Source organism: Hydractinia symbiolongicarpus, chromosome 8 (assembly GCF_029227915.1).
Source record: "Hydractinia symbiolongicarpus strain clone_291-10 chromosome 8, HSymV2.1, whole genome shotgun sequence".
NCBI classification, from domain to species: Eukaryota; Metazoa; Cnidaria; class Hydrozoa; order Anthoathecata; family Hydractiniidae; genus Hydractinia; species Hydractinia symbiolongicarpus.
Genome location: NC_079882.1, coordinates 7,952,320 through 7,967,523, shown reverse-complemented (window position 1 = coordinate 7,967,523; position 15,204 = coordinate 7,952,320). Strand labels below are relative to the sequence as shown.

The 15,204-nt window shown below is 33.9% G+C and overlaps 1 protein-coding gene across 6 annotated transcripts in view; it reads left to right on the top strand.

Annotated features, from left to right (window-relative positions):
• LOC130655967 (maternal embryonic leucine zipper kinase-like) overlaps window positions 1–14,532 on the top strand; it is a 35,023-nt gene extending 20,491 nt beyond the window's left edge. For all 6 annotated transcript variants that reach the window (XM_057458793.1, XM_057458791.1, XM_057458795.1 and 3 more), the window contains exons 11-25: window positions 431–465; window positions 1,015–1,113; window positions 1,223–1,259; window positions 1,594–1,625; window positions 1,770–1,868; window positions 2,690–2,776; window positions 2,873–3,000; window positions 3,363–3,384; window positions 3,567–3,948; window positions 10,726–10,780; window positions 11,966–12,113; window positions 12,572–12,619; window positions 12,771–12,892; window positions 13,048–13,139; window positions 13,563–14,532. In XM_057458793.1, the coding sequence (XP_057314776.1) occupies window positions 431–465; window positions 1,015–1,113; window positions 1,223–1,259; window positions 1,594–1,625; window positions 1,770–1,868; window positions 2,690–2,776; window positions 2,873–3,000; window positions 3,363–3,384; window positions 3,567–3,948; window positions 10,726–10,780; window positions 11,966–12,113; window positions 12,572–12,619; window positions 12,771–12,892; window positions 13,048–13,139; window positions 13,563–13,645 (1,469 nt within the window). In that variant the 3' untranslated portion in view covers window positions 13,646–14,532. The remainder of the gene's footprint in view (window positions 1–430; window positions 466–1,014; window positions 1,114–1,222; window positions 1,260–1,593; window positions 1,626–1,769; window positions 1,869–2,689; window positions 2,777–2,872; window positions 3,001–3,362; window positions 3,385–3,566; window positions 3,949–10,725; window positions 10,781–11,965; window positions 12,114–12,571; window positions 12,620–12,770; window positions 12,893–13,047; window positions 13,140–13,562) is intronic.
• The last annotated feature ends 672 nt before the right edge of the window (window positions 14,533–15,204 follow it).

The window sequence follows — 15,204 nt, the reverse complement described above, 5'->3', positions numbered from 1 at the left end:
GGACTCTGCGTTACTATGTTGGAGACTCTGTGTTATATGGTGGGGACTCTGTGTTATATGGTGGGGACTCTGTGTTATATGGTGGGGACTCTGTGTTATATGGTGGGGACTCTGTGTTATATGGTGGGGACTCTGTGTTATATGGTGGGGACTCTGTTATTGTGGTGCGAACTGCGTTACTGTAACGTGTAGGCAAAGAAATGTCGAATCATTATCATTTTAGTGTGATTCTCCATTTGTCTTTTTTTACTTTTTTTTTTCTTGCAACTCATAATTAACAAATAAATGAAATGTAAAGTTATTTTAAAGAAAGGTTAGTTCTTGTAAGTCGTCTGTTTCTTTGTGTGAGGCCAATGTAATCCTCGCAAAGTAGTTACTAGGTCAATATAATTGTTGTTGTTAGGATACTAATATAATCTCTTGTTTTTAGAGTTGATTTCTGGGCAACCTTATTATGGGAATGAGGCAAGTTTTGTAATTGTTTAATGTTCTGTGTGCCTTAGTTAATCTCTGCTCACAGATTGTCTTTCGTGAAAGAGTAAAAAATGAAGATCGTGAGGGAGAACGTATTTTAATTTTTTTTTGTTTGTTTGCCAAACTTGATAGTTATTCTTTAATTTGTACGTCCTTGATTAATCCACTCAAAGAATTTTGAGGACCAATAGAAAAGCATAGTACGTCGAGGCGTCGTCTATTTTTTTGGTTAATTTTGACATTTTTCTGCAAACGTTACCAGCGATCTTAAAAACCTAAAGAACTTAGAGGGAATGTCAATTAAAAAAATTTACGCATTTTTTATAAGTCAGCGGTATTTGTGGTATTGAAATTTTCGTCGTCAACAAAGTGAGTGGAGATTAAATAGTGCTTTGGAAGTGTTTAGCAATATTACTTCGGAAAATCAGAGAAAATTACATTTTACTCATACAGAAGTTAGGAACCCTGTGACCACCCTGTACCCAATTAATAAGATATGTTAAATTGTTTAATCCGTTTAATTATGTTTTTTTCTTTCAGACTGATGTCTGGAGTTTGGGCGTGGTTCTATACGCACTACTGTGTGGATTCCTTCCTTTTGATCACGAAAACACTTCAGAACTTTATAAGAAAATTAAGGTGAGATAAAATTCCCTTTTGGGGAATACTTGTACTTCACTTCTATAATTCTCTTCGCTAACATATTATTTAATAATTTTCTCTCTAATTCTTTGTGTTTTTTTATTAGAAAGGCCAGTTTCCAGTCCCTCATTGGTTATCTGCGAGTAGGTTTATTTCAATTTTTAATTTGTTTTCTTGCTTTATCGTTTCTTTTTTGTCGGTATTTTTAATGCCAGCAGATATAGTTGCTGAGAAATGAAAACTGCTTTATTCCTGCATTGTACTAAAGGAAATGTTTAGGAGCATCTAATACCGTTTTTTAGTTTATAAATTGATTCACAAGATTTTGATGTTTTTGCAGGATGTAGAAATTTATTAGAAAATATAAATGCATTAGTTCTCGTTAGGATATGAAGTGTAATTTTTTGGGGTTTGTAACTATATTCATGTTTTCAGCTCTTTTTGTGTTATTAAATTATTTAATGCGTTGAATTTTAGGAAGCCTGGGGCTGTTGAAAGAAATGTTGCAGGTACGTTTCAAGCTATACATTCCAACTTTTTTTTTAAAAAAAAAAAATACCTGGTTCCGCTTCGACGTCCTATGATTTCAATTTTTATGGGTTTGTTTAACGAATTCGTCTCGTTGTTATACACTCGAAATATAATATTTTTAGATACATGCGGATAAAAGAATTCAGGTGAAAAATATTCTACAACATCCATGGCTTGTAACCCCGTACGAGGAACCTGTAAACTGGGAATCCACCTTTCAAGTAACTATATTTTCTTTTTGATAATATTTTTTTTAAAGCTTAGCTAAGTATTAAAATGAAAAGAGCGCAAGGAAAATTTCCAAGCATTTTTGTATAAGCTCAATTTTATTTTCAGGGGAGTTTTAAATGAACTAGTAAGTCGAAAAGTATTCTTAATGAAAAAGTGTGTTGGGACAAATTTTAAAAATCTACTGGGCTCCATTTACACGCTTGTGTAAAGTTATAGCTTCTATACGAGCAATACAGAACAACAAGATGCAGTCGAAACAAGTACCTCGATGGAATAAATTTTCGCGAGAATAAAATTTCGTAATTTTGCAACTTTTCGTAAAATTAATTAAATGCTTCGAAGTCGAATTTAAGATTTTGTTCATAAGAACGAAGCAAATATCCTTATAGCAAGAACAAAACAAGGCTCAAAAATACTGAAAATTTCAATCAACATTGAGCACCTGATTTTTATAAACATAGTGCGGTATTCCTAGTACAGTATTGAGTTATTTTAGTTCTCCCTTTCGCAAAATTTGATTCTTTTAAGATCTAAAAATCGGTTGTTTTTCATTCGCGAAATCGCAAATATCAATTTTCGCGAAAGAGGTATAGTGGCAGTCTTAAGCTTGGTTACCAATAGCTAACCTAAATTTTGTTGCACAACAGTCACCGTAACAATTTTTTTGGAAACACATATTGTACAACAATAACGAAACAAAAAATGTTGCACAATAAATGTTGTAGATATGGAATTTGAACTTAAACCAAGTTTTACACGCGATTTTATGGGTTTTGATGCTTTTAATGTTTGACTTATTTTTACGATTTAGCCTGACCGTTTAAACCAGACAGCCATCAATCTTCTTTCTGACTATTATTCTTGGCCCGAGGATGAGACAATGGAAAAAGTTATGGATGTACGTGAAATATATAAATTTAAATTATCGAACGCATTAAGTTTTTGTTTTCTTTCCATTGATTTATAAGACATTCCGATTTTGTTTTTATTCCAGCTAAAGTATGATCACGTGACAGCATTTTATTTCTTACTGTGTAAGATGTCCGATCAAAGTTTAAGAAGATTTCGAAGCACGTGGTTTCGAAGAAGCAAGTTTTTAGAAGAAAAACTGCTGAAAAATAGGTAGGTGGTTTGGTGCTATCGCTACACCGACTATTTTCGTCATATCGCTACACCAACTGTCTTTGATCTGTCGCTAAAACAACTATATTCGTCCCACTGGTATACTAGTTCAAATAGAACTTGATGGTTTTGTTTAGGTTTGGTTACATACAAAATTAACGTTTTTAAGACGCGCTGAATTTTGTGTATAGTTAGGCATGGAGAGATTAAGTGGAGTTAAGAAATTTGCAAATAATTTTTTGGCTGTTTTTTTATTTCTCCGCAAAACATAAGAGAAAAATCAAAGGCAAATTTCACAAATTTTTATTTTCTGGAATAACGTATAAAGAAAAGGTTGTGTAAAAATGTTCTTAATTTTTTAGCTTACTGGTCGCCTCGGACAAGGTTTGTCTTTTTGTTTTTACATCAGACTCTTATTCAACAACCCTTTTTACACCATTCAAAACGATTTTTAGGTTCGAATTGTGCAAGTTAGACTAGTATTTTTGTTATGTTGAAAACAATTGACCAAAGTTAACGTTTGACCTGTTATGTAATTTGTGGGTTTTAAATGTCTTTGCGTTTAGTACAAGCTGAATGGATATATAAAGGAAGGAAGTCCCGTGCAACAGCGTTATTATCGTAAACTCCCAGATGCAGGACATCAGAGCAGAATAACTAAGGAACGTTCAAATACTGTTGATATTTTAAAAATTGATCAACAAAATAATTCATCGAAAAACTTTGAAAATGAAACTAACGCAATGAAAACGGGCTCTGTGAAACCTACCAGACTGCGTTCGAAGACATGCGGAGAAGTGGAAGAGAGCAAACAAAATGGTGTCAAAGATGTGAAAGAGAACAAAGTTCGTGCTCATACTCTTATACAGCATTCAGATCCACTTGTTAAAGTGACACAAGAAAAAATAGGAAGCACGTTCGTCATTCCGAACGTGTATTGCGAGGGAGGTACATAATTTTGTTCGATACACATAAATCACTTTTTCGAAAAATGTTAGGTTTTACGCTGGCCTACGGGAAAAGTGTGACCCGGGATTCAGGGACCATAGAAGGTGGGACCCAGGACGAATCAATTCTTTAACTGAATGTAAAAAAATGAAATAAAATAGTTCCGTGTATTCAGGCCTTAAAAAAGGATTCTAAAAGAAACTTATTCGTACATTGTCTAGCAAACTACTCTCTTCATTTTTTCCCTCTTTGATCATTCTGATGAGAAAAGGAAAGAAAGAAACAAACATTAATTAGCTTAAAGTAGCTAGGTAGCTAGGTAGCTAAAGCAAGACCTAAAAGACAAAAAATTCTAGCTTTATTCAAATAAAATGGCGAGAGATGGCTTAATACTTAGAAAGAACAATGTAGTCACCACATAATAATTTAACATAATAAGTCTAAACATTTATAAATGTCCCGCCATACTCACATTAATTGAAACACATCAGTCGACGCACACGTAGCTGCCTGCTTAATCTATCGCCATTTAAAACACCTTTTAAGCGATGACATTTTAGATATAACGTTGTTTACAGTTATTGGTTGTCTTTTTTAAACAAGAACAAGAAGCCCTGGGGGCTCTAAGAATTTCCGCTCGCTACCAAAATATTTGATGACAACCTGCTAATTCGTTGTGTTATCGTGCCAAATATTCGAAGAGTTTTGGTGCATGAAACTCGAAGATAAAGCACACAAGTGACATTATATCTTACAACAAACGCAAACAAAACGAAACGTGTCATAATAAACTCACATTTTAGAAGAAATTGCTAACAAAAAATACAGCCTATCATTCATGGTTGAAAGTCTTGCAATTGAAACGTTTATGGTCTTAAACGGCATTTAGTCTACAAAAAATCAAAATTTTGATGTGACCATCATTTTCAGCATACTTTTTTTATTAACTGTGCTAGATTTAGCCGAAAATGAAGTGGTTTTAATTTTTGGATCAATTTTGGCCTAAAATGGCATTTAGGTGACAAAAATCAGAATTTTTATGTCACCATTACGTTCAGCATACTTTTTTTGTTAACTTTGCCATTTTTTGTTGAAAATGAAGTAGTTTTAATTTTTGGACCAATTTTGACCTAAAATGACATTTAGGTGACAAAACTCAAAATTATTATGTCACCATTATGTTCAGCATACTTTTTTTGTTAACTGTGCCAAGTTTTGTCGAAAACAAATACCAATTTTGTCCTGAAAAATGATTTAGATGACTTCCCAGTAGTTAGGGAGCGTGGGTACGAAGTTTACATCTGCGACGGAGGAACGTGTAATCCCAGGGTCGATTTTTCCTCAAAAAATGCTCCGAAAGAAAAAAACGACGATTTTAAAGAATTTCCTACGCCTTCGGGCGCGGAAATTCAAAGAATGACATCTTATTCGTGTGGAGCATGGAAAATCATCCACATCTCGAATTCTTGATAGATTATTTTAAAACCGTATACTGTAAAGGCTCGAATACACGGAACAATTTTACAGATCAATTTTCGAAAAATATTATTTCTTGGAATATTGTTGAAAAAAATACACACAAAAATTTTAGGTCAATATTTACTCAATTCTTAAATTGATTTAATATTTTTGTATACATACACGAGACAATATAAAGAACAATCTGAATTTAATTTACCACAACATCAGGCATGAGCGACAACGAAGAAGAAACAATTTTGTGCTCCTTGATCTTTTCAAGCAGTGTCATTCTTTCACATGGCAGAAAAGTTAGGAAAAAAAACTGTATGGGTGAAAGATTGGCTCCATCACAGAAATGAAAGAGGAGCTTATAATACAATTCTGAACGAATTAAAATTAACGGATTTTGAGAGCTACCGAAGCTTTTAAGAATGAACACGGATACTTTTCAGGTAAGTTTGATTACTTCATTTTGCATATCAAGGATATATCACTCCACTGTGACAGCATTAAATCATTCATCATATTAGAAACTCATCGACATCGTTGGACCCAAGATTCAAAAACAACGAACAATGATGCGAGATCCAATTTCACCTGAAGAGAAGTTAGCTGTCACTTTGCGATTCCTTGCAACTGGTGAAAGTTACGAAAGTTTGATGTATCAATTTCGAATTCATAAAACAACTATCTCTCAGTTCATACCAACTGTTTGCCAAGAAATTTATTTGTCTTTCAAGGATCAATACTTACATCTACCTAACACCAAAGAGGAATGGATGGCGTAAGAGGAAAAGATTCGAACGCGTTGGCAATTTCCAAATTGCATTGGTGCTGCTGATGGGAAACACATATCTATTCTACATCCTAAGGATTCTGGGTCAGAATTCTATAATTATAAAGGATTCTTTTCAATTGTACTTCTCGCTATAGTCGATCATGATTATAAGTTTTGCTTCGTGGATGTTGGCTGCCAGGGAAGAATAAGCGACGGCGGTGTTTATAGAAACAGCTATTTTTAAAAAGCTTTAGAAAATGGTGACTTAAATCTTCCCGATTGTAAGCCCCTGCCACAGTCTCCTGATCCAAACTGGGCTCATGATCAGAACAACGAGCCTATTCCTTACGTCTTTGTTGGAGATGATGCGTTTCCATTAACCAACAACTGCATGAAACCTTTCGCACAAAGGAAACTTACACCGAGAAATAGAATATTCAATTACCGTTTGTCACGATTTCGCCGCATTAGTTAAAACGCGTTTGGAAGATGGGTGAACCGTTTCAGAGTATTCTCCACCAAGCTCATGCTAAGTCCTGAAAAAGCAACTATCATTACGCTTGCCTCACTCGTTTTGCACAATCTGTTACGAGATTTGTCGAAAGAGAGTTATACACCTCAAGGGTTCATCGATTTTGAATGCGAAAACGGAGAAGTTGAACTTGGGCGCTGGAGAGAAGGAAGCTACACCGAATCCATTATTCAGAAATTGCCAGTGAACAGAAGTAATAGAGCGACCAACTCAGCTGAGTATATCAGAGAAGTGTTCGCAGACCACTTTTATGGACCAGGACAAATACCATGGCAATGGAATCAGCTATAAACTATTGCTGGTTTTTTTTTTTACCTTTGTACTAGAAAAAGAAACACGTATACAAAAATATTTTATTGGAATAATCCATTGTTATAACTGCTGTAACTGTTGTTCATAAACACAGGTGATCCGAGAGGTGAAGAAGAAACAGAGCTGCTTGACGAGGAAGAGTGACGTCGTTTATACTTCAGTGACGTTACGGAATGTTGCATGTTCAATTTAAGCATGTCTTTTTCTTCGCCATTCGGAATACTTGTTAATATTTTGCACAGCAATTCACAAAAAACTTCATCTTCCGTTTTTTCTTTCCTTTCAGCTCCTCCGTTTGACCTTTTCTCATTTAACTTTTCCAAAGCTGCAGCCGCAGAATGCATAACTTTTTGCGCTGTCTCCATGCTCGAATCGCGAATCTTCTTTGCGCTTTTTGCTGAGGGTGGATTCAAGACCTCGTACGTTGAATTTTCATCGGCATTGCTGAAAGTTTTTCTTGGAGTAAACGAATCATTTAAAAAGTGCAAAACTTGAAAGAACTTCCAATTACTCTCGTAAACATCATCAGCTCCAGCGCCACTGGCCTTTGAAGATTCGACAGATCTTTTTTGACCACCATAGTATGTCTTTGGATTCGTGAGTTTATCTGCAATATCTTTCACTGAAGCAAAAATACCTTGGTCTGCTAATTCTTTCTGAATTTTTTCAAGAGATTTTTGTCGTGTATCACGATTAAAATATTGGCTGTTTCTTGTGTTGTAGAGATTATCGTGATTCGACCAAGTTTCAAAAAGAACAAAGATTTCGTCATCATCCCAATCTCTTTTTTCGGATGACTTTTTTGAAGGTCTGCCACGTTTTTTTGCAACCACAGCTGTTTCAGGTTGTGCAATCTCCTTAGCTGGTTCACTCCGTTTTTGCGTGTCCTGCGAATTGTCATTGTCAGGAATTGAGGATCTAAACAAAGTTCCAAAAAGCTTTTTGTACATTGAAAACCTCTCAGGAGACACAGTGGTAGTAACAACCTTCCAGTGAACGAAGAATTCAAGTTTCGAATAGGAATCGCGACAACGTCATTTCGCGACGTTGCACGTTAGGTGGAAGAGAGCAACGTGTAATCACGAAGAAAGTAGAGACAAAAAATAGAAATACAAAGTACCTTTATTCAGTTTGCCTTGCGGCTTGATACGATCTAAACGTACTTGGTAAAACAAAATTATCTGACATGTTTAGTCGCGTTTCTCTTCATTTACTCTCTTTGCGTGCATAAAAACATTTGAAATGAATGAAATACCGAGCGTGAGTTTCGAAAAAAAGGGAGCAGCTGGCGGTTTCCTTTGAAATAATATTGTTCCGACGAAAAATTGATCTAATAAAATCAAACCGGTTTGATTTTATTAGATCAATTTTTGAGTGTTTTTACGTCATTATGGCATTATCGTTCTGTTATTTTTCTACGATATATACGCAACAATATTAGATCAATTTTAGTTCAATATTTTATTTTGAAAATTGATCTGCAAAATTGTTCCGTGTATTCGAGCCTTAAGATGGCTTTACCGCAAGTGAGTAGTCTGATGTCCTTAAATTTCAATGAGATTTCAGGAAACACATGGAGCGCACATGTACAAAGAACAACACTACGATATGAAAAAAAAACTTTGTTCTGAAGTTGAATGAAGTATGACTACATGTCGTCTTTGTTTGATAGAATATAAAAACTGTAAGAAAAGTAGATATCTCTTGTGGCCAAAGGAGTTCAATAAAATAATAAATTAACTGCATAATTTTAATCCTGAGTCTCAGGATTATATAATTATATGGATTTGGCTTTCTAGATTAGTCGGCCACGGTAAAGCAAAATTGTTGCTCAACTGTCCTGCAAAAATTAGCGAATCCAAAAGTAGCAGTTGCATTCCTGCGGTAGTTTTTTTTTCTGCGACAGCGCGCTAAAAAAGCAGGGTTACAAAAGCGGGACAGACATCGAAGCCTGATAGCAGGAAAAAGAGACAGGTATCCTGTCTAATTCGTGAAGGTATTGGAATGTATTGTCAAGACGAAATTATATTCTATGTGAAATAAAAATGCAAATTTAGTAGAAAAAGTCATACCGAAATTCCGAAAAATTGAAGAAGAAAAAATTTTCAGCCTATTTTTTAAAAAATTCATAAAAACAGTTGCTGCGACAGACATCGAAGCGCGAGAGCAGAAAGAGAGACAGGTATCCTGTCTACTCTTGTGTATAATTTGTGTTTCTGTAAATTTTAATTTTTCTTCTGTATTTCAGTCTAGACAACAATTGTCGGCTTTCCGTTACATGTTAGCATGATTTGAGTTGTCATTTTAAAGCTTACCTCCCACTTCAACAAAAGTTCATCTTATTCTGTTTATACTATGTTGAGAATTTGTAATTTAACATTTACTAAGTAAAATTCGAAATAATAAAGCTAATATAAAGCCATCTTTTCTTGTGTTTACAATCGGGATACAAGATGGCAACTGGCACGACGCTTCTTCCCCAGCTAATATTTTACAACTTTAACGACGAATTTCTTGCGAAAAAATCAAAATACGTTTAAAAGAATTTTTTTTTGTAATTAATACAATATTTTGAGTTGATTCTCGATTACTTTTTTTAAAGTGGGAGGTAAGCTTTAAGAAAAACTTGTCTAGTTCAAATTGTACTCTTCCGATTTCCCGGTGTTAAGAAAGATTACACTGGGTTCCTGGCTAAAAAAATCTGCTCTAACTATTTCAGTTTTGGATCAAAGTCTTCAATGGATATGGATATGGTGAAATACATTTAAAAAGCTTTGTGTTTTTATATATATTATTTCCATCTATATACGAATTAGACATCTCACTACGAGAAGTGATAGCATGGCTACTTTGAATGAAACACCTGGCCTTATCTTTACCATACGCTGAGATAATATTGTGGTGTTGGTAATATGTTTATTAAAAAAAATAATCTGCCTTCCGGGTCCCACCCTCTAAGAGTTCCAGGCTCCCAGTGCTTACTTTTTTCGTATGCCGGCTTCACTCTATTTGCAATTTCAAATTGCAGTGTTTTGCATGCTGTAAACAAGACATTTTATTAGTTTTTCAATTCTTCCGTGGTACATTAGAAACGAAAATTAACGGATAAACTTTCGGGGTTTTTATTGTTCGAAATTTGTGTCTACCGAAAGATTTTTGTCTGAAAATTTTGGTTTTTCTTATTTTTTTAAAAAACACCAGTACATAGAATTTATATATAGGGTGATCAGAAAATCAATAAAAACTGCAGTTTTTAAACTTATTATTTTTGTTATTTTCATATTTGGCTGAGGTTCTATCTATAAAATTGGATCCTGAAGACCCTTTTTTACATCTTGATTGAATATAGGTACACTTTAAATGCTTTTTGCCTTCTTCTTGTGTCATTTTCCGTAATCTTTACATTTAAAATGTGGTTAAAATTCGTTCAAAAGACTTACCACTACATTTTTTGACTTTATTAATCTTGCTCGAAAAATTTTCTGCTGAAATAAAAAATTGTGTCCGAAAGTTTTTTCGCCGAAACATTTTCCGCTGAAAATTTTAGTTCTTAATGTAATATTTCGCTTGAACAAACTATCTGAGGCCTAAACTTCAAAATTTTATTCTATGAAACAAGCGTCACCATAATTTTATTTTTATTTTCTATAAAAAAAGTTAGATGTGTGGTGATATTTGTTTTTATATTCTTTAGGTAAAAACAAAGGGTATTCCAGAGAAGCGAAAAATAATCTAAACACCACAAAAAGGTTATTGTTAAAATTATTTTAAGTTAGATTGATATATATCTTTTGAGAAATTATCAATTTTGTTAGCATTCCCGTACTTACTTTTCGTACGAAACCGAAATACTTGAATCAGACATAACGAAATATCATCCATGTATGGACTCGTTTTTTGCCTCAACAATTAAAAAAGGCTTCAAATTTTTCTGCTTTTTTAAAAAAAAGCAATTCTTTAAAGGAGAGTCAAACTGAACTGCGGCACGGCTGCTGAATAAAAGTTTATGAAAAGTGTTGATTTTAAAGACTAGACTGATTGGCTTGCTCGCCTGCTTCATAAACTATAACTACATTTTGTTTACATTTTTGTGAGTGCTGAATTATTTATAATGAGTATTTTTACGCATTTGTCAAACGGGTGGCTAAATTAAAAAACAATGGATATATTTCCCTATTGTGATGGTCACGGGTTCAATGTATACAGAGTGATTTAATTAGAAAAAGTTGAAGATCAAAATGGCAAAAATGTTAAACAACATGTAAAGAACATATTTTTATTATTTTGTACTACTTAACTTGCCAATAAAATAGCGATTAAAGATAAAGAAAGTAAAAAACCAAGGAAGAAACATGAAGCCACCATATTGCATTGTTCGTTCGATTTGTTATTGAAGGTTTCCGGTCTGTATAATTATTCAAATTTGGCGCCATCTCATGATAACCAACTTTATCGTTCGAAGTTGGTAGTATGTTGTGGAAAAGGGACTCAAAACATGAAAAATATTGTTGTTGGTTATGACAGATATTTCTTAGTTCAGAGAAGTTTAAACAAAGGTTCTAAAAAGCTGTTACTACTATAGTACGCAAAATATTCTTGGTTATCTCAATTAAAAGATGTTATTTTGGATGTTTACTTATTTTCACCCCATGCAGCCATGGAATTTCTGTACAATGTTGTTGAAAGATATATAGGTAGTTAATCGTGAAATTTTTTGGTATTATAGTAGCTATCTTAGCAGATTTTAGGATTTAGAAATCTATGTATATTTTTCTCTCGCTTAAAATTTATTTTCGGCTACCACAAAATAGTTTCTTGTTCGCCTCTCCTTTAACAAGATTTAAAAGGATTTTCCCGCCGCCACAATCTTTGGTTATAAAACGATTTATTAAGGATTGGTTTGTAAAGGTAACAAGTCACGTGATTTGTTTTAGGTTAGCAGCTTCTTGTATCGATGGGTTAAATCAACCAACGAGAAGTGTGGACGCAAGACATAACATTGATCAACAAAAATCAAGATCGTTGGAAGCAGGGGCGACGTTTTTAAGAGATTCCAGACCGAGAACAAAATCGATGAAAGAGGTTTTGCGATTATTTACGATATTTTACTGATTTTTTGCCTTGTTTTTACTACACTGGACGGTTTTTTGATTTTGTGAAAGGTGTAGCCAAAGCGATAATATGTTGCGTGTGATTAACAGGTACCTGCCACTCCCTTTTTTCTGGTGCGATGGGTGCTTTTACAACAGAATGGATTTGAGAGATGCAAAGATAAAAATTATGGGGCGAATTAAATAAAAATGGCAATATAAGAAACACAATAGTATGCATACACACTTTTCCTTTTAAAAGAATAAGCTGTATAAGAATATCAGGCTAAGATTTCAGGTTAAAAACATTATGTCTGTTGTTTAGAACAATAGAGAAATAAGAATTATGACCAGTTAGAATTTTGATATTCATATTAAAAAAAGCAGTGGGTTTCTTGCTAAATTCAAAATTTTGTTACTTTATAATAATGTTTTATTAATTTGTAATAGAGACTCTCTGGACTATTCAAGCAGGAGATCAAACCAAGAAGAGTAAAGGTAGGTCAAATTTTCACAAAACCGAAAAACTCATCTACCAAATTGATGGATTTACGCAAGCTTGATTGGGGCAATGTGTACAACATAAAGAGCTGTAGTTTTAGACGGCTGTAGTTTTGGGCAGTGGACATTTGGAATTTGGTCTTTATAGGCTATTTATCACGTGGAAAACACATCGACATTGTCACCAGAAGCAGTCCGTAAAGAACTTGAAAGAGTTTTGGCGTTGTTAGTATCAAATGATGTCATTGTAGCGTTCACTAATCCAAAAAAGTAGGTATTTTATATAAAAAAACGCGGGTACACGCTGGTGAATCGCGTTTAAAAAATACGTTTGTTTTTAATACCATAAAAATTGTCTATTAATTTTCTGAGTACAATGTATTGACTCGAGACCACGAATGATATTGGAAATAATCTTTTTTTAGATATTTGTTTAAATGTAAAGCAGGACTTGACGATTTTAAAACCAGGTTCGAATTAGAAATATGTTTGATTCCCTTCATGGACAACGTGGTTGGTAAGTGTGATTGTTTTAACGATTTTGTTTCACACAGGCAGTGTGGCCAGCGATCTGGAGAACTGTAAATTTTCTAAATGTCAGGGAAAAGGTATAGTATATAGGCTGAGTGCAAAATGAATAATGCATTCAATGCTAACGTGTTGTTTTACATCAAAAATTTATGGAGATTTTCAGTTATATGTAAAAAAACCAGAAAAAATAAAAATGAAAATTGAGTGGCTCTTAAGCAATCTGAGAAACTGACTAAAGCTTTAGGTTGTGCAAAATGTTGTTACAAAGCGAGGAATTTTTGAGCGTGTGTTGCTAAAATTTTTGTAATCCGCCATTGTAGCTGATTTGTGCGCACACGGGAAACATTTTGTGCCAACGAGTCATCATGGCTATTTGGTAGAGGTAGCAGTATCTTTTATTTTTTCCTAGGTATTCGTCGAAAACGCATCGAAGGGGATGCGTGGCGGTACAAAGAGTTGGTGGAACACGTGTTATCGGTAGCGCGTATCTAATTTTTCGAAGTTCTATTTTTTTGTAAATGATGTCTTATTTATTAAAGGCACGTAACATTGGGTTTTAACAACGCATGATTTCGCGCAGGCAGGAGGAGTGCTATTCAGGCGACACTAGGCGATTAAATGTATCAAGTTAAAAACAGCGCGCATATCCTTACCAAGTCGGTAAAAAAATTGGTAAAAATTTTTAGTCCGTAAAAATATTAATCATTTTCACGAATTTTAGCACTTTCTATCGACTTTTAGCAACGTATTCACTTTGGACGAGTAGTTCTTGAAAAATTATTGGAAAACAAAATACACGCAGAGGAATTTAAAAAAATATTGATAGTCATTTATACGTAAATGTATATTGGAAATATCCAACATTTTATCGTCTTATTTTTGAAGCATTTGGTTATTAACGCACTAAAAAGGGATGAAACAAAAAGCGATGAATAATTTTAGTCGACTAATAACAAGATGGATAAAAAAAGTCTGTAAATAATTATGCTCGGTAAAAAGTTGGTCATTATTTTACCGACAAGGTACTGGAACGAAGTTTAACTTTGGGAGTTTTCCTTTTGAGCTCTTTTTGTTGTATTTTTCAGAAAGTTTCTTTTTTGTAAAATTTTGAGCATTTATTAGGAATGACTTCCAGTTTTCATTTCTTTGTACTTGTATTTTGAGATCTCTCTTTATGTGACTTTCTGTGACACAACTTTATGTAAATTATCAAAATTTATATTTTTCCGAAACGGTTGGACAAATATTTTTTGACGATAAAAATAGTTTTATGTAAGTACAATTTATTAGAATATTTTTTACTAGACTTTAGATAATATATGTTGTAATATGTAAATCGATAAATTATAAAAATATATGATTAAATATCGCTGCTGTTATGGCTTATAATTCAACGTTTTCACGGAATACCTTAGTAGGGAAAGAACTTTCCCAAGAATCTAAAATGTATGCGTTGGGACACCCTACTTTGGATTCGTAACTGGTGAAAATTAAAAAGCTGGTTGGTGGTAAGAAAAATATGTCTTCGATTTTTTATCGTAAAAAATCCACAATCAACAATTTTTAGGTGCTAATGTAGACTGAATAAGTAGCTACAATTGTAGACATACGAGATCATGGGTATTGGAAAAAACTGAAGATCCATTTATATATAATGCAGTGAAACCTGCAGTGTGCCACAGGATTTATCAGCATATATGAGGGAAGTGTAAACCAGGGGATATGGTTTGACTTGAATGTCGTCGGATTGTGTTACATGTGACGGCTTTTCGTGGTCGATCTTATACCTGGCCATCATTGCAACAGCTGTGATTATTGCAGCTGTCCTCGTTTTAGTTTTAAATCAAAGATTTTCATCACATTTTAGAGGAATTATATTCTTTGTTCAAATGCTTCCGTACGTGTGTGATCCGAGTGAGAAAATCAGATTATATTGGCGATTAGCTCCTGGGTAGATCTAGGTGGCGTGAATGGTATACCGATCAATAGCTGCTTCTTGGAGCAATTTACAAGCCTTAATGCAATTACGTTGGGATATCTGTATCCAGCTT